The following is a 25,179-nucleotide window of genomic DNA, read 5'->3' as shown; positions in this document are numbered from 1 at the left end:
CGGTCAAGGGCACGTGCCCGGGTTGCGGGCTCGATCCCCAGTGTGGGGCATGCAGGAGGCAGCCGATCAATGATTCTCTCTCATCATTGATGTTTCTATCTCTCTCTCCCTCTCCCCCATCCTCTCTAAAATCAATACAAATATATTTTAAAAATAAACTAAAAAAAATATATTGTCCCCCAATCTCTATTGCCTTACTCCATTGTATCTTTCCTCACACACCGATTACTAGCTGAAACCACATCTTTATTTGCTTGGCTGTGCATTGTCTGTCTTCCCAACTACAGTGTAAGATCCCTCAGTGCTGAAAGTTCAGCACTGGGACACGACTCAGAAAATATTTGTTGAATGTGTAGGGGGGCCGCTGCGCTGAAGGTGAGACAGTGAGGAAAATACAGTGATTCTTCACCTTTTGAAAGTTAAGCACCTGCCCAAGTACTAGATGAAAGTCATGCACGTTGTGTCCCATAAAATAGCCAAACATCTGCGCTAGCAGGAGAGACAGGAAAGAGACTTGGATATATCTGAACATCAGCTGAAGCCCCTCTGCCCGCCCCCCACTGGCTGCCTCCTGGATACTTCAGCGCCCACTAGGGAGCTTCTGAAGAAAAGAATGAGACCTGTGAGGAGGGCAGTGGACTGAGAGGGAACTGTCTGCATCCGGGACCAGCAATCTGGTCACTGGCCACTGCATACACTGCATTATGCATTCTCACCCCTGGCCCTTGGCTCCCAGTGGGAGATATGAGGACTGACATTCATGTTCCCTGCCTCCTGACAAATACAAGCCACATCACCCTTCAAAAGCTAACTTGCTTTGACCAACAGAATGTGCAGAAATGACACCATACCAGCTCTGGGCCCAGCCTGGAAGAGGCCCAGCAGCTTCCGCCTTCCCTTATGGCCAGTTGCCGTGTAATAAATCTGACTATCTTGAGACCATCCTACTGCGATGAAGCCCAAGTTAGCCACATGGAGAGAGAGAGAGGGGATGGCCAATGGAGGAATCCTGCGGCACTGACACGTGACTGAAGTCTTCCTGGACCTTCCAACCCAGACAGGCCAATGCCAGCTGATTGCAGCCTAGTGAATAGCTCAAGCCGACACCAAGTGGAGCAGAAGAACCGCCAAGCCAAGCCCTGCCTGAGTTCCTAACTTGCAGAATAATGGAGAACAACACATCTTTGTTGTAGGTTGTTACATGGTAATAAGTGATTCATTCGCACCAACTCTTCACCAGGTATGCCCTCCATCCTCCTCCTTTTCTGATTCCTACACACCCCTCAATTATTAGCCCCAGTAACACTTCCTTCCAGAAGTTTCTCTCATCACTCTAGCTCACTCCTCAGCCTCTGAATTCTCAATCTTGGACACTCAGCTCAGGTGCTCTTTCCTCTGAGAAGCCTCCTCAACTTCCTCAGCAGCCGTGGGTGCTACTCCCCAAGCCCAGTGCACCCATGAACATGGCATTCCCATAACCAACCCTGTCTGCTTGCTTCCCCTCAGACTGTCGCTGTCACATACATAGTCATCCACATACTCCACACACATAGCTCATTACCGGCCACACAATAAGGGTTCAATAAAATCCTATGAACTAAAAAATAACCCCTATGCCACCCACTGGACCTGGACATACGGTCTCATTCAGGTCTCTGCAGACCTGTGTGTCTTCACCACTATGACCAACAATGCCTTGCAGGTGAAGATTGTGATACTCATCTGTATCCCTCACAGAGCCTTGCACATAGCAGGAGCGCAATACATGTTCTGTTGACATTTTACTAGTCAATGTAACTTACACTGTGATCCTAATGCACCCCTGGATCTCTGATACTCAGGTCACAGATATCCCAGCCCTGGAGGCTACACGAGGGCGGATAAAGCTCTGCTTGGTTCTTTGGGGCTCTTTGAAATGCCCGGAAGTCCATGCATTCCACAGTCACAACACTGAGTTCATCGCAAAAGGATAATCTTTTGGAAGCCACACCTCCAACTCCTATTTCAACAGACAAACGTGAAAGAGTCCACACAGCATCCCACACTGCCTGGGAGTTGCAAATCAACTGGAAATATCTGGTTCAATAGGTTACTATAAAGCACTGTCCAGACAGCACTGTCACCACAAGGGACAACCATTCTATGAACACACACAGTCTTGTGACCGTCACTCAACATTCCAGAGATACAGGAGCTCCGTGGGCCTGGGGAGGAGGCGGAGGGTTATAAATAGTGTGGTGTGGTGGGCCCAACACCGGGGCAGAGGCCAGCTTCCTGCTCCTGGTTGACATGGGTAACTCCTTATCTACAAACCCCTTATCTCTGACTACCTCGGTCCTTTCCCCATGCCTCCTGAGGACCTGGCCCTGGCTCTCCCCAGGCAGGCCAGGGCTCATCTACCGCTCATGCTCCAGCCGCCCCCTCCTCGCGTTTTATGTCTCAGCTGGGACCTGGTCATAAAATCTTATAGGCTCACACCAGGCCATGAAATTTCAACGCAACGCATGAGAGTCTCTGTCACCTGGAGCTGGGCAAGGTAGAGAAGGTGATAAAGGCCCAAAGACGAGGAGAGGAAAAAAGAAAACAGGGAGAGGACAGGTCAGGAAGTGGTGGTGGGGGAGTCCTTCTGTCCAGCTGGCTCAATAAGTTGACCGATGATCAACTCTGGGAGACACAAAGGAAATGTGCGCTGGACCGGAAGACAACAGTTCTTGGATGCAGCCCACACAGGTGCTTGAATGCTACAGTGATGTCAAATTCCTTTAAAAGTTCCTAAATACGTGTTCTGAATGTTGGTATTTATGTCATCGCTACCCAGCACCAAGTGATTCACAAACCGGCACCAATCTATGAAGCACACTTGGAGTAGCGCTGATGTAATTAATTCCACAAACTGTCTAAAATCTAACACAATGCATGTTGCAAACACACACAAGAATGATATTGTAAAGGTCAACTTACCTGCTGGTGGCTGAAACTTGATCAGATCTTGCAAGTCAGTAGAAATCTGGAAAACGTGGCTGTAGAACTGCTGCACAGAATTCTTCAGGCCAGAAATGTCTCGGGAATGTGATCGGAGGGTCCCGTTCATCTGCCTGACACAACTCCACAGGCCGCTGACATGCTTGTTGAGCCCTTCCTTGATCCGCTGAAGACTTCCTGAGATGGAGTCCAGTTTGCTGCAAGTTTTCTCCATCTGAGATACCCTGTGCTCAACCACCGAGACCTCCCTCTGGACCCCGTGCGTACTGTCCTTACAAGTGTCTAGCTCAGCGAGCACCTGGCTCTGCAGCCTCTGCCATCTCTCCTCCAGCTGGCTGCAGCAAGGGGCCTCGGTGTCCTGGGGAGTCGGGAGGGGCTCCACCGTCCTTTCTCGCTCGCCCCCCTTAGGAAACCCATCCACTCCAGCGTTTTTACCTTCCCGACACTTGCTCAGCTCATTCTGAAGATGATTCATATCATCTTCTGTGTGGTTTAGTTGAGAATACAGAAAACTAAAATCCTGTTGAAGTTTCTGGATGCTACGTTCAGTTTCTTGAAATTTCCTATGCATCGTGTCATTCAGAGACTTCAAAAGGCTCGAACTATCACCCATTGTGTGGTCTTCTCCATTTGGAAAAGTATCTTCTATCCCATGAGGCTCTCCCTGCAGGCAAATATCCTCAACAACTTGAACTTTCTTCTTCAAGTGGTTTAATTCCACCATGACCTGGTCATGCCCAGCCCCTGACCCGCCAGGGCGGGCTGATGCTGGGGGAATGGGTTCTGCATCCGTGTTGTTGGTCATCTCCAGGAGCAGGCTCCCCAGACGCTCTTCCAGAGACTGTATTTTCTGGTCAAGAAGTTGCTTCAGATCATCTACCTCTCCATTAATGGTCCCCCGGAGGGTTTCTTCAATGTAAAAGCAATGTTCTTCCGCATTCTTCTCTGTCACGTTGATCCTTGCATCTAATTCGTTCCATCTTGCATCAAAGTCCACATCTGGCTCTGGAACTTGGAGCCGGTCAAACTCATTGTCCAGCCGCCCATTTAGCATTCTGGTGGCTTCAGCAACTCTTTCAATTTTCTGGTCTAACACCTTGATCTGTGGCCCAACGTCACCAGTCTTTTCACCATCACAGCAATCTGACCGGGCTGAAGGGTCTTGCAGCCGGGCTCGAAGGTCATTTATTTCTTTTTTCAGGTTTGTTTCCTTCTCTCCTATAAGCTCAATCACGCCCAGATAGCTGCTCCCATAGTCATCACACTGCTGCTGAACACCAATCAGCTTGTACTCACAGGAGTTCTTCAGATCAGCCAGCTTTCTGTCCATTCCCTCCATGAGCTCCTCTCTCAGGGCTTCAATCTTACTGTCAACATAGGCTTGGTAGAGTTCATTGGTTGTCATGGTCACCGTAGGGCCCTGGGCAGCCTCCTGGAGCTGTTTAAGCTGCCCTTCATAACCCTTCACTTTCCCATCCAGCTCTTCCAGCTTGTCACTCTTGGTCTTCAGAGCATCCTTGACTTCAGCCAATTCGGATTTGATGTCCTTCATGCCAGATTCCGTTCTGTTGAGGTCACCAGGGAGCTGGACCGTTTCAGTGTCTCTACCAACAGCACTGTCAGGCACTGGCTGGGGGTGCAGGTTATTCAGCCACGACGCCAGCATTTTGCTGGCATCGTCCTGAATGGTATGTTTGATGTTTTCATTCACTCCAGCGATGGAAGACTGGAGATCAAGAACTGTCCTTGTGAGCCGGAGAACCTTCTCCTCAAGCACCTGGATTTTCTTATCCTGAAGTTCTTGGGGACCCAGTTTTGGATCTGCTGCCCGACTTGGTTCCGACGCACGAGTCGGTGACAAAGTCTTCTTGGGCTCTGAGACTTGGCTTGGTTCATTGTCTGTTACAAAGAAAGAGTTGGATATGACTCAACTTTTACCTTGTTTCTGCAAAGACAATAACCAGGGTACTTACAGAATACACTTAAGCCTTCACTCCCACATCCACTCTCACCACAGGTAATTAGAGTGGAAAAGACTATGGGCTTTCAGTCAAACAGATCTCCACTTTCAGTCTGCCTCTGCAGTTTACTGTCTGCCCTCGAACATGTGAATTAACTTCTGTGAACTCTGATCCCCTCATCCATGGAGCGGAGGTACCATCTTCCCTCCTAGGGTGTAAGAGAATATGTACATGGCACATGATACTCAGTGGTCTCTTTCACCCTGAAGGGAAATATTCTTTATCTACTTTATCATACAAAAATATCATCCCCCACACTAGTGAACTGCAGCCACACCCCAGTGGTTGACTGCCTACTGTAAGACCATAAGAAGCCACTTTATCAAGATCCACCCATTAGCCGTTGGGTGGTATATTATTCAAGCAGCAAGTTATTGTCCATGTAACTCCTAAATGTTCTTTTACTTTTATTAGCATCCCTATGCTAAGAGAGTCTCAGAGACGTTGTTTAGCGCTGTTATGCAGTTGGGGAAACTAACAGCAAAAGAGAGATAAAGCAACTGATTCTCTTGGCATCTCCTAATAAGGGAGCCATTTGGCCATATTTAGGAAGGCTCACTAAGTCAAAGAATACAAACTTTGAATTTTTAATAATCCTACCTTGAGAAATATAACCTCAAGGAAATAGTACAAGAGAAAGAAAAAATATTATAAAGATGATTGTGATGGGTCATAAAGTAAAAGTAAACTGATAGGTATAGAGAAAGATAAACTAAAAGGAGATGATCAAAACCGGAGGCACTGGAAATTAGAAGAAAATTGAACAATGCTTTCAAATCTAAAGGAAAATTATTTCCAACCTGGAATTCTGAAACTAGAATAAAAATATTTTTAGACTATAAAATATCAGAAAGTTTCTCTCTTGTGCAATCTTCTCATGAGACTGCCAGAAGATGTGCCCTACCAAAGCGAGGGAGTGGACTGAGAAGGAGCAAGCGGGTCCAGGAAACACAGAATCGACAGGAGAGGCCAGTTCAGGTCGCAGGCAGCAGCTGGGAACAGAGAGGGTGGCAGCCCAGGTCAGGCAGCGAGGGCTCAAGGTGAGATTTCCTAAGGAATACTAGTATGTAACTGAAGTACTGAATGTAATGAGAGACCTTTTAGACAACCAGAAGAGGGTCTGGGTTGAAATAGGGGTAAAAACATAAAAAACCAAGCAACGAAAAATATAAGATCATTATTCACTTTACAGAAATCAGAAAGCTGTATACGCCTGGCCAGTGTTGCTTAGTGGTTGAGTGTCGACCTATGAACCGGGAGGTCATGGTTCGATTCCCAGTCAGGTCACATGCCCCAGTGGGGGCAGCCAATCAATGATTCTCTCTCATCATTGATGTTTCCATCTCTCTCTCCCTCTCCCTTCCTCTCTGAAATTAACAAATAAAAAATATACTTTTTATAAAGCTGTCTAGGAAAAGCAACAGATTCATAGCACACGACAGCTGTAAACATTCTCTACATAGTTACTACAACGTAAACAGTAAACACTGAATACATAGAAACGTGGTCTAACTATATGGAAAGGATGGAGGTATATAGGAGCAGTGTGTTGACCAGTAGATGAAAGGGAGTCAAATCCTCACCTTCCCTGTGAGAAGCCAATAGCTAGAAAGTGAATTACAAATGGGCACTGGTAGCATTTAAAGTAAGTATCCCTGGAGAGGGAAAGTGCTTTTCCTAATAGTCCTAATAAAGCTCTTCGACTCATTAAACTGCATGTATGTTTACAGGTTGCTAAAATGAAAACTGAACCTAAACAAAACAAAAATAAACTATTATGGTCCAAAATCATGTGTGCCCATCATAGTACCTTCATGAGTTAGTGTACTACTTGTCTCATGTTTGCCTTCATGAGGCCAGGGACTGTGTTTGCCAGGGTCTTCCCACTTCCCAGGTGACCTAGTGTAGCTACAGAGGCTCAAAAAATATTTGTGGGGAGAATGGATTTTTCTTTCACAACAATGTATATGCTGCCGCGGGAAAGAGAGTAATGTTTTATAACAAAATATTGACAGTAGTTATATTTTGGTGATGAGAATATTTGTACTTAAATATTTTTCTATGTTTGCCCCGCCGGTGTGGCTCAGTTGGTTGGTGTGTTGTCCCATACACCAAAAGGTTATGGGTTCGAGTCCCAGTCAGGGCACAGATGAGAGGCAACTGATTGATGTTTCTCTCTCTTCCCCTTCCTCTCTCTAAACATATCTTTGGATGAGTATTTAAAATAAAAAAAGCAAAGGTGAACTTTGGTGAAATGATCCTTTCTTTCTTAGCAATTCATTGAGTTTCTGCTACTTCACTTCAAAAAGTTAATTCAGAAACAAATTTAAGAATAACCTCACTGGATGCTTGCAAATATCTCACCCCAAACAGAATGAGGATGATTCTATATGCCTATTTAAAAGAATTTTTTAACTCCTTTAAGTTCGGGTTTATGGGAGCTTATAGATGAAAGTAAACACACACAAAGCGTCGATTGCTTTTGAATCTCTTCTCATCCCTGCCTCAGGCCATACAAGTCTGAAACTCCCAGCATCTCCTACACTGACTTCTAAGGCCTTGGCTTTCACGGTAAGGTGGCCCTAACAAAGCCATTTACTTGCAATAAGTTTGTCTTCCAATGGCTACTGCTTCTGCAAATAAATGTATGTGCTCCCCATGTCGGCTGCAGGCATAGATTTCCGTTCTTTGAAGACCTCAGAAAGCTCAACAGCGTAGCTCAGCGTGGTGCTGTCTGAAAGAGCGCTGGGAACGCCAGTGGTGCCCTGCCCAGCAGAGCACAGGCCAGAAGTTACCTGTGGGTTTCTTCAAGCTGCTCCGAGGCCGGGCGGGCGTGGGACGCAGGGCCTTCCCGGGGTCTCTGGGGCCTTCTTGGCAGTCTGCCCCTCGGAAGCCAGGGCAGCACCTCCATTCCAACTGTGTCACCATCTTGTACCTGGTGACGTATCTGGGTCTGAAGTTCACGCGATACCTGTGGAGGAAGAGGTGGCATCTCTTTACTGGCTCCTGTCACAAACCCCCTGGCGCTTCCAGAGTGGACTCGAGGGACGAGGACCCAGGCCACTCAGGGCCCTGCCTGCTTCCTGCCAGGCCCCTCCATCCAGCAGCGACTCCTGGGGCTCAGCCACATCCTATTGGCCTCCTCCCCCTACATCTTGGGTTCCACCCGCCCCCAGCCTAGCACCCCTCCCACTAACGGCTGGGGAAACACAACTTAGCCAAACCTGGCCCCACCATGCCCACTGGGCGTGGCCAGTTTTCACAAATGGAGCTTTTGTTTCACCAACACACTCTGTTCCAGAGTTTGCTGTCAGGTGTCACTCGGTCATTATTTTAAAGATGCATCCCCCGGCCTGGCCGGCATGATTCAGTGATTCAGCGTTGACCTATGAACCAGGAGGTCACGGTTCAATTCCTGGTCAGGGCACATGCCCTGGTCAGGGCACACTTGGTCCCCAGTGTGGGGCGTGAAGGAGGCAGCTGATCAATGATTCTCTCTCATCATTGATGTTTCTCTCTCTCTCTCTCTCTCTCTCTCTCTCTCTCTCTCTCTCTCTCTCTCTTCCTCTCTGAAATCAATAAAAATGTGTGGTGTTTTTTTTAAAAGAAGCATCCTGGACCCCTTTCTCCCATAGAACCCAGGCCATGACCTCAGCCCTCTCTCCCTGGCACTAGCAAGATGGCAGCTTCGAGCTACTCAGGAACTTGTGTTCAGATTTTTTTTAATGCCTTGACTCCTATAGCTAATGGGAGAAACAGGAAACAGGATTGGAACCATTCAAAAGTCCCCATAGAAAGTGCGCGTCCTCCGGTGCACCCCTGATGCACGTGCGCATCACACAGGCCCTGTGACGAGCTGTGAGGTCTCCACACCCGGCTGGGCCGAGACCCGACGTGGCCCAGGGGACGGCTCCGGGCGCGGCTCCCCAGGGCCTGGCGCACCGCTCAGATGCGAGCGGCTCCTTCGTTTACCCCGGCCGCTGCCTCTGGCTCGGAACCATGGCTCTTGAACCTTGTCCCGTTCTCTTCACGTTGAGCACCAGCACTCGCAGCTGGTCATGTTTTTAGGGCCAATTCCCAGAAAGAAAGAGTCTTTGTATCACTTCCCAGGGTTGCTGCGTGCTGCTTGGGGGTGGGGCTCGGGTCGACCAGCTGCCCGGTGGCCTGCGGCCCTCTGCCAGCCAAGCGACCCCGCCTGGGGCACAGCCTTGCGGCAGGTGCTGCTCAGGGTTATGCTCCTGAGAGACTTAGAACTCCTGCATGTAAAGGGCTCAGCATCTTCCTGGAGGGTCAAAACCGTGGCACCCAGAACCTGGAATGTAAGGTTCTCCACCACCAGCCAGGCCGGGCGGAACCCCCAGGGGGCACTGCCCAGCACCTTCCATGGTCCCTGTTCCACCTGGAGGTTTGGGGCCCGAGAATCACTGTGAACACCTGTGAGCAGCTGCTGACGCCTGCGTCTCACCTCAGTGCTGACCGACTTGGTCTGTGGGGGGCTGGTGTGGGGACGTGCACAAGGTGTGGTGGGAGCCCTTTCCAAGGACAACTGAAGAGAAAGCCCAGTAAACAGAAAAGAAGGGCTGCTCAAGGAGGGAGGGGAAAGGGGGGGTTAGCAAGACCTCCTTCCTGGCTCTTCATTCTCTCCCACCCCCACCCTACCCCCCAGCAAGTCCCCACAATTCAGATTTTCCTCTTTTCACAATGAGAAACAGAGGCTCAGAGAGGCTGTGACTTGCCCAAGTTCCAACGGTCAGGAAGGGCAGGGCTGGATTGAAACCCGTGTTCTCCCCTGCCCCCCCCCCCGCCTCCCCCCCCCCACACACACAGCCTCCGCGGGCAGCAGCCGAGAGCCACTCTGGCCACACCCACCCCGAGATGGTCCGGACTCGGTGAGAAGCAGCCACTGTCCCCACTCGGCAGGCATCCCCTGAGTGTCTAATTCGGCCCATGTGCGCACCGCCCTTGGCCCTCCCACCCACCCACCCACCCACCCAAAGAACCCTCTGTGTGGCCCTAGAAATGATATTAGAAAACAATTCCACTTCACTGTTTTGCATGCTCCAGGACAGCATAATGCTGGAAAAATGTGCAACCTCAGAAAAACTTGGTTCCTCTGAGCATTTGCGATTGAATGTGAGAACGCGGCTGCTCTTGGGTTTCGCTCATGTGCCAGGAGATGACAGCCCCCGTTAAACCCTTCGGATGAGGCTGCGCAGAGAGAGGCTCCGACGCCCTGGGAGGAGGTCCGACCTCGCACCCCACCCAGGGCCGTACCTTCGACGCTGAGCCGGGGTGAGAAAGTCTGGCTTCCCCACACGCCGTTCTTCCCGCGGAGGCGGTATTCTTTTGGAACCAGCTCCTCACTTAGAAAGCTCCCTGGAGTCCCGCCTTCCCCTCCACCCTCACACGCACACTCCCACCCTCCCCTCGCTGGCCCGCAGGCAGGGTTCCGGTTTCAGCGATGGAGTTCAGGTGACGGCATCCCTGACAGCTTCAGGTCCAGCAGGGGAGGCACACCTCCCCCCCACCACCACCACCCAGGGTGACAGCTGGAAATGATCAGGCAGCCACTTCTAACGTGGGAAAGCACACGTTCCCCCTTCTCTGTGCGCAACCACATGGACCCCAAGCGGCTTCGGGTCCTCAGAGCTCAGGGTGGGGGGTGAGGGAAGGAGGTAGGGCTGTCCAGCTCCACAGGCTCACTGGATTTTCCCCACAGAAACGGGGTTCCTGCCTCCACAGTAGCCCGCTGCGGGTGTTGCACAGAGGGCGGGAAGAACGGATGGGATTTCCATGCCCCCCAGAGCATGGCAGACAATATCCTGGCCAAGGAGCGTTACAGAAAAGCCTGGGCCTTTACCCCTCAGAATCCTCATCTGCATTGGCTTGGGGGCAGGGGGCGCCCAGGAATCTGCACCTTTCAAAACCTCCCTAAGTGGTTGTCAAGCGCAGCAGCCGGCGTTGAGAAGCAGCCTCAGACCCAGGAGCGCCTCTGCCCTGAGGCAGCCAGGGCCGGACCACCCGCAGGGAAGTGACTAGAGCGGAAGCAGCCCAAGGGGCCCCTGGGCTGTGAGCACACGGAGATGCTCAATGAACACTTTCCGAACCAGCTCACCCACTGCACCCAGCTGGGCCGCCAAACCGAGGGACTGAGGGACCAACACCCACAGGAGGTGCTGGGAGAGCTGAGGGCTGACCCAGACTGCAGCCTTACCCCCTCCATCGCCGGTCCCTTGGGAGGCACCAATCCCAGCTGTGGAGCGTCCTGGGGGACCCTGGGGACTGTGGCCTGAGCCTGCCCAGACCCCTGCCTCAGCCATGCCCACTCGCACTCTCCTCTCCCTCTGGGACTCTTCTTCGGTGAAACAAGGGTTTACCATCTTTACAAGTTCAGCCTCCGTGTGAAAGGCACCAGCCCAGCCCGAGGAAGTGGCAGTGAGAAGGAAGGCAGCAAGGAAAGAACTGAAGGAGTTGAAGCAGAGTTCAGGGACCACGCGGCCGGAAGGGTCCCTGTGAGAACAGAATGTGACGGAATGTCCCTTCATTTGGCCTCAGCACCACAACAACTCCGTCCAGGGGCTCGAGGTGAGGTCTCTTCCCAAACATGCTTCCACCCTCACTTGCATTTGCTTGCTCAGCGCCCGTCTTTCCTGCAGGCCGCGAGCCCCACTGGGGCAGGAATACCTGGGGGGGGTGTTCTCCACTAAAATCACAGTGCCTGGCCTATAGTAGGTGCTCAATTAACAATGACTAATCAACTAATAACTGATCAATCAAATAATTAATTAATAATAGTAGGTCTACTTTTGACAAGGTTTTGTGGAGTCCAATGTCCTAATTAAAAATTTCAGAATTATCCTTGGGTATAACCCTAAGTAGACACGAATTCCTGAGCCTTCCCCAAATCAAACCAAGCTTCAGGGCCTCAGGTCATGATGAACTGGGTCGGAATCACACACCGGGTAACCTTGAACTGTGCTGGCCAATAAGTAGCCATTAACCACGTGTGGCTATTTACATTTAAACTATTTTAAATGGACTAAAACCAAACATTGAGTCCCTCGGTCGCACTGGCCACGTTTCGAGTGGTCAGTAGCCCCGAGTGGCTGGTACATCTCCATCGTCGCAGACAGTTTCACCGGCCAGGACAAGCCTAGAGAGCCCCAAGGTGGCCACAGGAACACCCCCGGCACACGCCTATCTGCTCATCTCCGGGTTTCTATCTCACATCCACCCGCTGTCTTTCTCCTCCCACAGCCTAGAATCGCTGGCAGAACATTTCTCTGAAAAATAACCACACATCCCTGGCAGAGGGACATCTAGACAGCTACTCCACAAGGCCAGAATCTTCGGCCGGCACTCCGGAGTTACCGGAATTTTATTTTAACACCAACCACCACCACTGCACACATCGAGAGCCCAGTGCCCCATTGCAGACACTCATTTGACCGGGATTTCTCCCAAAAACAGATTTTTTTTTTTTTTTAGTAAACTCTTCTCCTTCTTCCAGTCACTGGCTTGCCCTCAGAAGTCTGGAGCCAACCCTTCTGGCCTCACTCTGCGTGTGTGGCTCTGCACAGCATCGCCCGGGATGGGCCTGAGAGGATGGGAAAGGCCAGGCAGCACGGGGCCTGGAGGACTCCCCGCCCCCGGGACAAGGAGAAGTAGCGCGCGAGGGTGAGAAGTCATTTCGTCGCGTTTCAGGATGCGCACAGGGCACACTCGGTTCCTGGCACTCAGCTGCTACGCCAGGTTTTCCAGAGAGCAGCAACTAACCCACTTTCTAAAACTGTGGTAAACTACATAGCACCTTCCCTGTGCCACAGCCATGTGTAAGAGGCCGCTGCATGGAGTCCGTTCCCATGGCTGTGCAGCTGTCACCACCACCCATCTCCATAACTCTCATCATCCCAACTAACACTCGGCACCCATTAAACACAAGTCCCGTCAGCCCTCCCCCGAACCCCGCAACCACCATGCTACGCTCCATCTCCATGAATCTGACCTCTCCAAGCACCTTATACAAGTAGAATCATGTAGTCTTTCTCTTTCGGTGACTGGCTTATTTTATTTAGCATAATGTCCTTGTAGGGAAGGAAAAAAAAACTTTTCCTCTACCCACTTAGGTTTGTTCTGGGGCCTATGAATTAAACTGACAAAAGACAGACGAACAAGAGAAAAGACATACAGATTTTACTGATGTTACTAGCTTTACATGCAGAGCGGCTTCACGGAAACGAAGAGAAAAATCCAAAGACGAGGTGGTTAAACTTGGACTCATAGACCATTTTAACAAAGGGCAGTAAGGTGTAGAGTAGCGGTTGGACAAAGGAAAGGGGCTTTGGGCTTCGAGGGGTGATAAATTGTGGGAAGATGTCTCGGAAATGTATGGGGGAAACTAATGGAAGATAAGGCCTGTTGTAGGAGGTTTGCTTAGGCAGGTTTGTGTCAGTGCCGGCTCTGCCTGCAGGGACAAGGTCACTGCCCTCATTCTGGTGCAAGAGAGGTGGGGAATTCACACTCCGCTTCTGAGTCAGAGAGGAGGGGGACCGAGAGTTCGTCTTTGTGTCTGCTGAGTCTCAATGCTTTCAGCTCAAAAACATCACTATGGGAAGGCATGTCCCGATCCCCTCCCTCCTCCAGGTTCGTCCCGATTGTAGCATGTGTCAAAACTGCCTGCCTTTTCGTATGGTGATTCGCTTTTACAAAGTTTGGTCTCCACGGTCCAAGTTAGAATTGACAAAACAGTGGACTGATTTTCTAGGAACAAAGTGTGACCAAGAGGTTTCCCCTTGTTCTTTGTTTTTCTATCAATCAGTAAATAAACCCATGAGTTCTTAATTAAAGTAGCTTGTTTGCCAAAAGTAAGTGCAGCCAGGCAGTAGAGACTACGAAGTTTGACATTAGAAGTGATTGCGGAACCGCGTGGAAGGAGAGCCGCTCTGACCGGCAGAGGGACACTCGTGTTTGAATCTGCTGTGTCCTGCCGACACGCAGGCTGCACCGGAGGCCGCGCCACAATCCGAGGAGGCGGCGCTGGCCGAGGACCCTCCAACGCGCACTTCCCACGGCCTGAAAAGGTCCCCGGGGATAAAGTGGGGGAACCGAACACAAAAATCAGAATTTTCATCTTCTCTCTTCCTGCTACGCTACACGTTTTTAACCAGACCTCTGAAATCAACAACATAAAAAAATGTAAAATATTTTTCTTGACTTTCTAGGAAAATCCACCTAAGTTTTAAAAGCCAGAATGCTTGGGCAAATATGTTTCTGAAATACAGACTGTATCTAGTGGATCTAAACGTCAGACTGATGAGCCCTGATTGAAGTCAGATTACAGCAGAGCTTTGTACGCGTTTCTAAAACAACAGCTCCTACATCGAAGCCATGTGTTCACAGCGAAAACGTACACAGAGGAGACTGTGTCCCAGGACAAAGGAGATGTTTGCTGGAGAAACCACAGTTGGAAGCTGCTGAGTTTTCTGTTTCCTCTTGAATTCATTTCCTTATGAATTACTGAGAGCAGCAAGTTAGATTTCACAACCTGAAATTCTCTTTACGTCTACTGGTCATGCAGCATAATAAGTAGAAACTTTCCTCCAGAATTTTCCACAATTTATCACCCCCCTTAACCCTAAGGACAGAACAGTCCCGGAGAAAGGTGATTACAGAAAACCACAGTGGCTCAGCTGCAAGGCTCAGTCCAACTCGGCTGTAGCGAGAGTTAAATTTATTATAAGAGCCGTCAGGACCTTCGGACAAACTTGCAGTGCTGAAGATGACATCATCTGCAAGTGCAGGGCGTGCCCGGGCCATGAAATGCAGCTTATGCATCAGCTCCAACGAGGCCACATTCTCAGATTTAACTTCCTCACTTTGGGAGACACGTTACAAAACTCAAGTCGATGCCGTGACAGCGGGGAGGAGGGTCCCAGCTAACCGGATGGCTTTCTGGAGGGCGGATAATCCAAGATGAATGATGGACTATGTTCTCCTGAAGAATGCTTTTGGGAAGGGCCATCGCTGTTGCAGGCCATTGCCCCCAAATAAATGCTATCCTCTTCCATTTCTCTAACTTATCTCATGTGCCCTTATTCCTGGAGTCAGAATCCCAGAAGGCTGTCCTCATCACTCCCCCGTGCTCACACTCCGTGTTCCCACAGTGCGGGCCATGAGAACGTCGGCTGGCCCCAGCCTTTCCCATGATGCTCACCACAAATATGACTTTCTGGGGTTTGGGGATCCAAACCTTTTCAGAGCCATTTTGATTATTTCCTCTTTTTGTCAAGCAGAAAAATTATTTTCTCAAATTATCCCGCAAAGTCACAATAATTTCGAAATCCTTTTTCCTGTGTTTCTCTTGACTTGGTTTGCAACATCCATCCCGCCACCCCCCCCCCCCAAGTATCTCAGCCACTCCCTGCTTTCCCTCCTTCCTCAATTCCGTATCCTCCAGCCACTCTCCAACTTGCAGCTACACATCCATTGTTCTCAGTATTGCTTCTTGATACTGAAAAGGAATTGGCTATGCCATCCCATCGGTATTTATTTCCCACCTCCGGGTAAAGTCTATGGGTGCTGGCAAGCTCTTACACAGGCCACACCTGTAACTGGGTGGAAGTCACTTAGAAGCTGAGAAAACCCTGAGAAAGTATGAGTTTCTCTGCAGATATAAAAACATTTTCTTCCTTTGGGCCAAGTCGTTCTCAGTTTAAAAAGTAATAATCTGGGAAGTGAAAACACAGGAACACTTGCATTTCTTTCGTAATTTATGACCAAAGTGGGGGGGAAAGAATGAAAACGCTATAACATGGGTTCATATTTCTCACATTATCCAGGCTAATCACTATTACTTCATGTTTTTAAAATCCGCACTTCGCACAGTGACGCGCAACACTTCACCCACCTGCACTCTGCTTAGGAGGAGCATTCCTTTTCTCTGAAAGATGCTGCCACCACCCACCCCACCCAAGACCTTAAGGTGTGGAGAAGTAAAGGGTGGGGGCTGGTTAGCAAAACCAAAAGAAGAATTTTGCTTATTTGCCTTTAAATGGGAGTTGGCAATGGAGCAGTAGGTCAAGGAAGAGGAACCTTCCTCCAAGAACACGTAGGGTGGCCAATGGATTTTCAAGGTTGGTGACACCTGCGACGTCCTTAAAGCCATCTGTGCGGCTCACCGTCTTCAGAACAGTCCTCACTGCTCATGCAGACTTATGGGACTGGAACTTTCTTAAGGAACTTGAGGGCATGGCGTTCCCTACCTTGGCCAACCCCATGTGGTTTTAAGAGAATCACCACAGAACCCAGGTACGTCAGGGCTATGGGACAGCAAGCCCTGGGCATTGCCCCAGGTTAGAGGGAAGCTTTGGGGCAGGTGGTGAAAGAAATTTCTAGACCCAGATGGTGCCACATCAGCAAACTGAGCTTTCATGTCCATGTAAATGCTCAACTTGACCAGACACACAGTATCTCCAGCCAGCCAATCCCCAGATGCCAAGCCAACTCTGGGCTGTATACCTGTTTCTGTTCCTTGATCTTTATTCAACCACAGCCAACCATGCCCTGCCTCAGTGCTGCCTCTTCTAACATTCTATAAAACTCACTCTTGCTGTGAAAAGTTAATAAACAGAAACCTCATTTAAAATGGGATCCAGATGCCCAACTGACGTGGCTCAGTGGTTGGGTATTGACTTATGAACCAGGAGGTCATGGTTCAATTCCCAGTTGGGCATATGCCCAAGTTGTGGGTTTGGTGCCCTGGTTGTGGGCTCGATCCCCAGTGGGGTCGGGGATGCAGGAGGCAGCCAATCAATGAGTCTCTCTGATCACTGATGTTTCTATCTTTCCCTTACTCTCTGAAATCAATAGAAATATATATATAGTTTAAAAGTGGAGTCCAGAGCCTAGAAGAAAGGACACTTGCATATGTGTCACTCAACACACTATTGATCCCAACAGGAAGAGATGTGCCTTACATCTCCGACAGTGATTCTACTTTACTAACTCGGTCCTTGCCCAGTAACAGCTCAGTCCATGGGAGACCTGCCATAACTCAGCCAATGAAAAGTCCCTATACTTCCAGCTTTCAGTTTCCTCCAATGAACTCTTTGTTTACAACAGCCCCTCCCAAGTCCATAAAAGAGTGTCCGTCTTCTTTGTTTCTCTGGACCTGCTGGTGGTTGCCTTCACACCACATGTCCCAAATGGCCCTCTGTTTGTTGAAGGTCAGGAGTGCCCAAGATCCTTCAGGAAGACTGATCCATTGCTTGTGAAGCACTGTCCCTCCCACCCCCCCATTGATGGGTTGTTTTCCCTTGAATAAAGGACAAACTTGTTACTAAATTATACTAAATTAAATGTGTAGACACTGAGTGAAGAGGGGTCCAGCAGATATCTGCTAAGTTGAAAATATGTGGGAGAAGACGGCATCTACACTCTGAGGAGAGAGTCCTGGGACAGACCCTTCCCTCACAGCCCCCAGGAGAAACCAGCTGTGCCCACACCTCGATTTACTCGTCACCGTGGACGTCCCTTCACATCCCATCTCCAGGCCCTCGCTCACGTGCTCGCTTGGCTTATGCTGGCATCCTCTCACCTGTGCATATATTCACTAGAACCACCCTTCAAAGCCCTGCTAAGATGCCACTGCCACAAACAAGTTCTCACGTGCCTTCTGGCAGGAAGCAATGTCTTCCACCTCGGAGCATCCTCCACTATTTGTGCTTCTCTTATTGCAAGTCTCATCTCTACCTTTTATTTTACTGCTTCCCATTTATGTCTCATTTCACCTGAAGGACGTGAACTTCCAGAGAGCAAGGGAGAGGTCGGGTCCCTCGCTAGTCCTGTGCCAGACATGGGCCATGCACACAAATTTGTTTAATGAAACTGAGTAACCAACAGTCTTTAAAGCAGTGGTTCTCAACCTGTGGGCCGCGACCCCTTTGGCGGTCGAACGACCCTTTCACAAGGGTCGCCTCAGACCATCCTGCATATCAGATATTTACATTACGATTCATAACAGTAGCAACATTACAGTTATGAAGTAGCGACGAAAATAATTTTATGATTGGGTCACAATATGAGGAACTATATTTAAAGGACCAGAGGGTTGAGAACCACTGCTTTAAAGAATAAGTCTTCTTTAACCCAATTGAGCTTTCTGCCAGTTCATAGTGTCTTATAGTAATTTTGTAGCCTTAACCCAACATTTTCAAGGGCTATAAATGTGAAATATGGGTTGTTGTTTTTTTTTTTACTCCATTATGGCTTTATCTACTGTTCTGCATTTGTTATGCATTTATCACCTCATTGGTCTTCAGAAATATCGGAGAAGTAACCTTACTGTCATTATAAATTATTTTCTACATTCTTTTTTCACCAGTTCTCAGTTGAAGCACAACTACTCTATAGAAATTGTGGTGTACACATACAAAGAAATATTAGTCAACAATCAGAAGTAATCAACTATTGATACATAGTACAAAAAAGATGTACCTCAAAACAATTATGCTTAATGAAAAAAAAAAACTTAACATAAAAACAGTACGCACTGTATAACACTACATAACACTTTAGAAATTGCAAACTCATCTACAATGATGGAAAGCTCATCAGCCTGGGGAAGGTATGTGGGGAGGACCTGGAGGGAGGATTATCAAGGAGCATGGGGAAACTTTGTGGTGATGGAAATGTTCAATATCTCAATTGTGGTGTTGATTTCATGGGTCAAATATTAAATTATCCAACTTTAAATACGTACAGTACATACAGTGTATCTAAGTTAATCTCAATAAACCAACTATTTTGCACTGGGGTTATTTTTAAATCTCTTCAGGACTGTGGAAGCAAAATGCTAGCAAGTCTTGTCCCAACTACCCAAAACGTCTCTCTGTTAGTGGAAACCAAAACAGCACCACTGAGTCTTTTTCAGAGTTTCAAAATGAGGATTTAACTGAAGGGTGGTGGTGGTGGTGTTTTTTTAATGTATCAGATTACTCTTCAGACACACAACCAATTGCTTTGTCTATTGGGAACTGACGCTTATAGTTATTTTTGCACTTTTAAAGGTATGGATCAATGATTAAAGAAAGACATTCAAGACAGAAATTTTCATAACTACCTTCAAATTGCCGTTTCGTGTAAAATAACACAAAGCAGCAAAGACATAAATTAGCATTTTGAAAATCGGATGGTCTACTCATCGGGATTATTTTCCAGTGACCCTTCCGGCAGGGAGTGTAGGGGAGGCCTTGCTATTGGATTCACGAAATAAGCCACTAAAGGTATTTCTGCTTCCCCTCCTGCACCGTCTGTGAGCAGGGAATCTGTGTTCCAGCTTTCTAGTTGTTTTTTACAATGATCAACACGATGACTCCCAAAGATCTCCAGAGCAGCCAGATGAGGCAACATGTTGGGACGGGGAAAAGGCACATCGTGTATCAGGACGACCAAGCTGGCCCGGACCTGGCCTCGTGGTCCTGAAAGGGCTGTTCCAGCCGAAAGCAGCTGACGGCTCTGCAGCCTGGGCCCCTGACACGCCAATCAGATCTGAGCACTGTCCCGACAGCAGGCCAGACTGGAGATTCTGGAACATTCCGGATACTCAGAGGGGCTCCACGCTACCTCCCCGCCCAAAGCCCTCGATTCCACCAGCAGATTGAGAGCGTTTTGGCTTGAAATGGACCGAGCCACAGGAACGCTTTAATAGTGAAAAGACTGGATTGAGGGCTGGAATGTGAAACTCGCCCCTCCCTGAGTTCTGTCGCAATCACTGCCACAGCTTTTGGGCTACGTTTCCAAGATCTGAGGGGAAGCCTCAGCCGGAAACAAGTGGCACTTTCACCTTCACTTTCAAAAAACTTAGGCCCTTAGGCCACAATCCTTCAACAGCCTCCCCGCTGAGATGTTGGGAACTTGAAGCCAGAGGGAAATTTCTAGAACCCTGTCTTACAGTGGATTATGAGCGAGTCTCTGAAAGAGACCACAGGTTACACCCCTGCACTCAGCGGATACTGTACAATCACAACTAGATCTAAAGACGGGAAAAGTGAGGGAAACACGGAGAATCCTCAGAGCAGACTGCCTTTCATCGAAATGACCATGTTGAGAGGCCTCCACCTAAATCCTTGGTTGGCAAACTGTGGCTCTTTGGCCCCTTGAGTGTGGCTCTTCCTAAGCCTTAGTACCCTAATTAAGTTAACAATGTACCTACCAATATAGTTTAAGGTTAAAAAATTTGGCTCTCAAAAGAAATTTCAATCGTTGTACTGTTGATATTTGGCTCTGTTGACTAATGAGTTTGCCGACCACTGACCTAAACCATCTGTCTCTTAACCAAATTTTGTTTTAAGCAAATGCACAGTAAATTGCACTGCCCTGAAAGGCAAAGAATAACTTTTAGGCGTCTTCCCTAATCATCTGATATTTTCGTAGGTGGGGAAAAAAAGGGCCAGCTGGGCCCTCACACACCCAGGAAAGTTTGCTTCTACAGCATTTTCAACCCGGGAATTGGGTTGGTTTGAGCCCTGCCCACTTTTTTCAACACCCATCACCACTTTAAAACAGGAAGGCAAGAAGAGCATTGACTGTGAGCCTGCCTGTAATCCGTTCATTGTTTTTCCTCCAGGTGAACCACTACCACGACGGGAACTCCTGTGCCCCTGTCCTGACCCTGCCAGGAAGATCAGTCCGCAGGGAGCAGTCACCCCCGCACCATCGTATCAAGCGGTCACTGCTGTTCTTCGGTGCAGACGCTGCTTCATGAAGGACGGTAGCAGTAAAACAGTCTTGTACCCAATAATAAACCAAAACAGCTGGGTGACAGTCTGGGCGTCATCTGAACACTGGCCAGTCTGTCAGTTTTCGCTTTTAGGAAGCAGCATGTAGGACACTGACCGCCCCGCGCAGCGCCTACCGCATCATTCACACTCAGTGACATTAGCACCATCTTCACGCTACCAACTCGAGGAAGAGGATTTGTTCTGAAGGTAAAGCATGAAAGCAGCGTGTTAGTGGCCGGGGATGGGCAGAGCTCACCCCCCTGGGGGCACCGGGAAACATGCAGCTCACCTGCTGACTGGCCTCCCACAGCCCCCACCCCCCCCAACCAGCCAGCAACGCCCACGCGGCTGGAACCACCTGTTATTCCCTGGAGAGACGCTTCTCTGGCTCTGCTTCCACAGCAGTTTCTGCAAGTTTAACTTCATGTTTAAAAGCTGATTTCAGCCCTGGCTGGTTTGGCTCAGCGGATAGAGCATCGGCCTGTGGACTGAAGGGTCCTGGGTTCGATTCCGGTCAAGGGCACATGCCTGGATTTCGGGCTCGATCCCCAGTGGGGGGGGGGGGGGGGGCTGCAGGAGGCAGCTGATCAATGATTCTCCGTCATCATTGATGTTTCTACCTCCCTCTTCCTTCGTCTCTGACATCAATAAAAATATATATTTTTTAAAAAGTCGATTTCAGTCATTTCCATTTCGTGATGATCTTAGCTCACCAAATGGAGTTCATTCTTTAGCCCTCCCGTCCTTCTCTGCCAGGTCAGGAAGCATGAGCTTCAAAGGCAAAGCCCTGAAAGATAAGGCCACCTGAGCAGCAACAACACTTCAAACAAGCAACGGGAACAGGCACAGTCACCAGACAGCCCTGCTGAGCACTGCACATGAGCGTAACAGGCGCTTCTGCACCGTTCTGTCCGCTACGGCGCCTCCCCGAAATGCAGCGATGAGGACACCATGCCTCAGAGAGGGCGAGGGGCTTGCCTGCAGTCACACAGCGGGGTGGTGGGAGAGCTCAGGCCCGAAGGCAAGACTTTCACCTCCTCTTCAGAACATGTTGGCCATGCCAGCCAGCCCTGGGGGATGGCCTCAGGGGAGGCCTGCCCCCACTCACTTCCACCTTCCTGCTCACCTCAGAATTGTAATTCATTTACCAAGTGCCAACGTGGTAGACTAGATCAAGGGAGGAACACCAGTTCATGGGACCACAACGGGGCTTAACAAAAAGCAGATTTTTCCGAAATGTATCTTTCAACATGTCAAGCTCTATTCTCTTTAAGACAGGCCTACCACTGGCATCGGGCCCCAGGCTGCCTGGAGGACATGGGGTCTGTTGTTTTGTTGTTCTCTCTTTTTTGAAAAAATCAATAAATTACAAGTAAAGCCTTCATGAAAAAAAAAAGGGGGCAAATTTTTCCTTAAGGCCATGACCTACTTGAATCCCATTAATTCTCCCCCAAATAAGGTAGGAAATGTAGCCCATAAACGTGGAAGTTCTGTTCCCAAGACCGCTGTCTCGGCCCTATCTACTCCCCCGACTGAGCGTGTGCTGAGAAAAGGAAAACGCACATGGAAGCCTCTGAAAGCGCCGAAAGGCTCCCCGTCTTATCTACTGGGAGCCGAGGGAGGGAAAAGGTCAAAGAAGCTGAAAGGAAGGTCTGAGGGGTCTAAGGAAGCTCACACGATACAACCCCAAAGGCAGATGGGGATGGAAAGTGCGAGGGAACCACAGCAGCGGCAGCGCCAGGCCCTGGGGTCAGGGGGCCTCCGTGCACGTGTTAGCAAGGGCTCTGCCGCGCCCCCTCATGCCCCCTCCATTCATTCGCGTTTCCCTGGACCCCACGCTGTTTAACAGCCGAAGGAAAATAAAGCCATACACACATGAGGCTCTTTTGGAATTTTCCCTGGAGATGCAGAAAACGTAGAATTGTCTCTAGAAGATGTAAGCCCTTATGTTTCCCCTTAGTCTTAAGTGTTCTTAGTTTAGTTTTAGTTTTTTTTAAAGCTTTTCCTGGCTGAGATTATTCCTTAACAGGCAACTTTTCTTCCAGCTGAATGACCATCTGCTCCCATTGGAACCAGCGGATTACAGAAGTTCTGGAGACTCAGCATTTAGAACCCATACCTGCTGCACATGCGCAAATCCTCAGTCTGTGTTATCAGAGCAGCACAGGGCCCTTCAGTTGGCCCCATCCGGATCCCTCCCCGAATGGTGAGATTTTTTTAAAGAGCTAATAGGAAACATTTCACCAAGATGCCACACACCCAAGAAGCGGGTGGGGGCAGGGGTGGGTGGAGGCTGATAAGCCCTAGTCAGTTTGTGGTGTCAGAGAGCAGGAAACTGCAGCCTGACCGGCAGCGCCTCAGCCCTGAGCTGGAAGGGACGCCGGTGCAGGGGAATAACCTGCCTCGCATCTGGGATCCTCAGAGCCAACGGCGAGGCTCCAGCAGACAGCTGCTCCGCTCACAGGACGCCCCCATGTCTCAGGACTAACCTCACTCGGCTGGACCACCGCAGGCTGAGTGGGAGGTTATGCAACTATCTGGACTTACTGCCAGGAGGCATGAATGATGCATGAAAGGAAACAATGCCCAGTCCAAGAGGGAGAAGAAAGGTGGCGCTGTTTCTACCGCTGGGACACCCAAACACGACCCCCCACCCTCCCCAGAGAGGGGCTCTGAGAAGCCTCCGGCCCTTACCTCCTCCCCTCCCATCGTCACAGCACTGGGGTCACACACACATCCTTGGGGTGCTCATCCCAGGGTGTGGGTTTAGACAGCAAGGGGCTACCAGGTGTGCAGTGGGAAGAGCCTACGGCTTGGAAATAACAGACCCAGATCTGAATCCAGGCTCTGCTACCTCCCAACTACATGCCCTCCTGCAAAATGGGGGTACCAGCCCATTACAGGGATTGCGGTAAAGGCTGAAGGCAATGCAGATAAAGGGCTCATCATGGTACAACGACGCGGGCCTGCGAAACCGCACTAAGCCTTCCAAACAGTTCTCAGTCCCTGTTATGGGGGCACTGCCTTGCATGACGAGGGTGTACATGTTCTTTGTAGCTGAGTACTGTACGATCTACTGAGGCACACACTAAAACAAGCAAATGCATTCTCCATCCCAGGGACAGAGGCCAGGCCCCAAGGCCAGCAGCTCAGTCTCTTACCATCATGTGACCACAGGCAAGTCAGGGGACATCTCCTGTTTCCTCGTTGGTAAAATGGAAACAGTGGTGTTCATCTTGAAGGGTTGTTGCAAGAGTTAAACTAATGTAGAGAAAGCAAAGTCCTGACACAGCGCCTGCCACTCAGAAGGTCCTTTACAGCTTCAGAAAAGGAATTGCTCCAAATGCCCTCATGTCACATAAAAACCCTCTCTGCTCCTGGGGTCACACACCCCACACGCAGTGTGCAATCTCGAATCTAAGGCTCTTCCTACGTGCAGACGGAGCACTGTCTACACTTTCTGGAAATGCCTGTGGGGCCTTAGTGCCCGTGACCGGTCAGGCACAGGCGTTCTCCTCTCCCCCATCACACCCCTGTCTCCTCCCCTGGTCCCACCTCCGTTTGGAGCGTATTCAGCCTCTCCCTCTGGCTTCCTCACTTCTCTCCTAAGCCTGCAGAGTTCCCTCTCTTTAATTCTTCACCTGCTTGGCTGCTATCAGCTCCCTTTCTCCACCGAAGCCTTTGGAACATCTGATTCTTGGGTAATTGGGTCTCCTCGTGTCCTCCCTTAATCGCACAGGAGCCACAACCCTGCACCCCTGAAACTGCCCTGAAACTGCCTCTTTCTGCATAAGCCAATCTTCCTGCTACCAACACCTCAGCCTCTCGTCCTGAGGTCTCTAAGATGTAGTTTCCTCCTCCAAAAGCTTGACTTTGCTCTCTCCCCGTGCCTGGCCCCTCTTCCTCCTTTCCCCCCACAGCCCCTGACAACCCAGGTCCGCTCCAACTGGATGAAGGCCTCGCTGGCTCACACCTGCCACTCCCAGCTGCTCAAACGTTACCAGATGCTAAAGTGCACTTCTAGCTCCAGATCTCAGCCAACCTCCAGTCCTTGGAGAGAGTGGGTTCGGGTCCAGACCACCGCACAAAGCGAGCACTGCAATCAGCGAGATGCAATCTTTCTGCGGGTGGAAGGCCTGGCCCGTAGTTTGTAAAAAACGCAACACCTGTGAAGGGCAAATAAACAAGCACACCTGTGCTTCTCACACCGCCTGGAAAGTGGTCCGTACGAACCCCACCTCCCCAGGCCTCAGGTCTAGGGCCCCGGCGATGAAGACCTCACCTAACAGAGCCTGGAACTGAGAGAAGTTCCTCATCAGCAGACCTAGAAAATGCTATGTCTAACAGCCATTCTTTCTCGTTTAAGTGTTAAAAAATGTTCCTCCTTTTGTCTTCAT

At 49.6% G+C, this 25,179-nt stretch overlaps 1 protein-coding gene across 4 annotated transcripts in view; it reads right to left on the bottom strand.

Moving 5' to 3' along the window:
- Positions 1 to 25,179, bottom strand: part of EMILIN2 (elastin microfibril interfacer 2) — a 42,726-nt gene that overhangs the window by 14,660 nt on the left and 2,887 nt on the right. For all 4 annotated transcript variants that reach the window (XR_009454145.1, XM_059706529.1, XM_059706530.1 and 1 more), the window contains exons 3-4: positions 7,799 to 7,974; positions 2,962 to 4,881 (exon numbers count right to left, since the gene is read on the bottom strand). Coding sequence is in view for 3 of the 4 variants with exons in the window: in XM_059706529.1 (XP_059562512.1) it covers positions 2,962 to 4,881; positions 7,799 to 7,974 (2,096 nt within the window). In the remaining variant the exon portion in view is untranslated. The remainder of the gene's footprint in view (positions 1 to 2,961; positions 4,882 to 7,798; positions 7,975 to 25,179) is intronic.

Source organism: Myotis daubentonii, chromosome 8 (assembly GCF_963259705.1).
Source record: "Myotis daubentonii chromosome 8, mMyoDau2.1, whole genome shotgun sequence".
Lineage (NCBI taxonomy): Eukaryota > Metazoa > Chordata > Mammalia > Chiroptera > Vespertilionidae > Myotis > Myotis daubentonii.
This window is presented reverse-complemented; position numbering and strand designations above follow the sequence as displayed.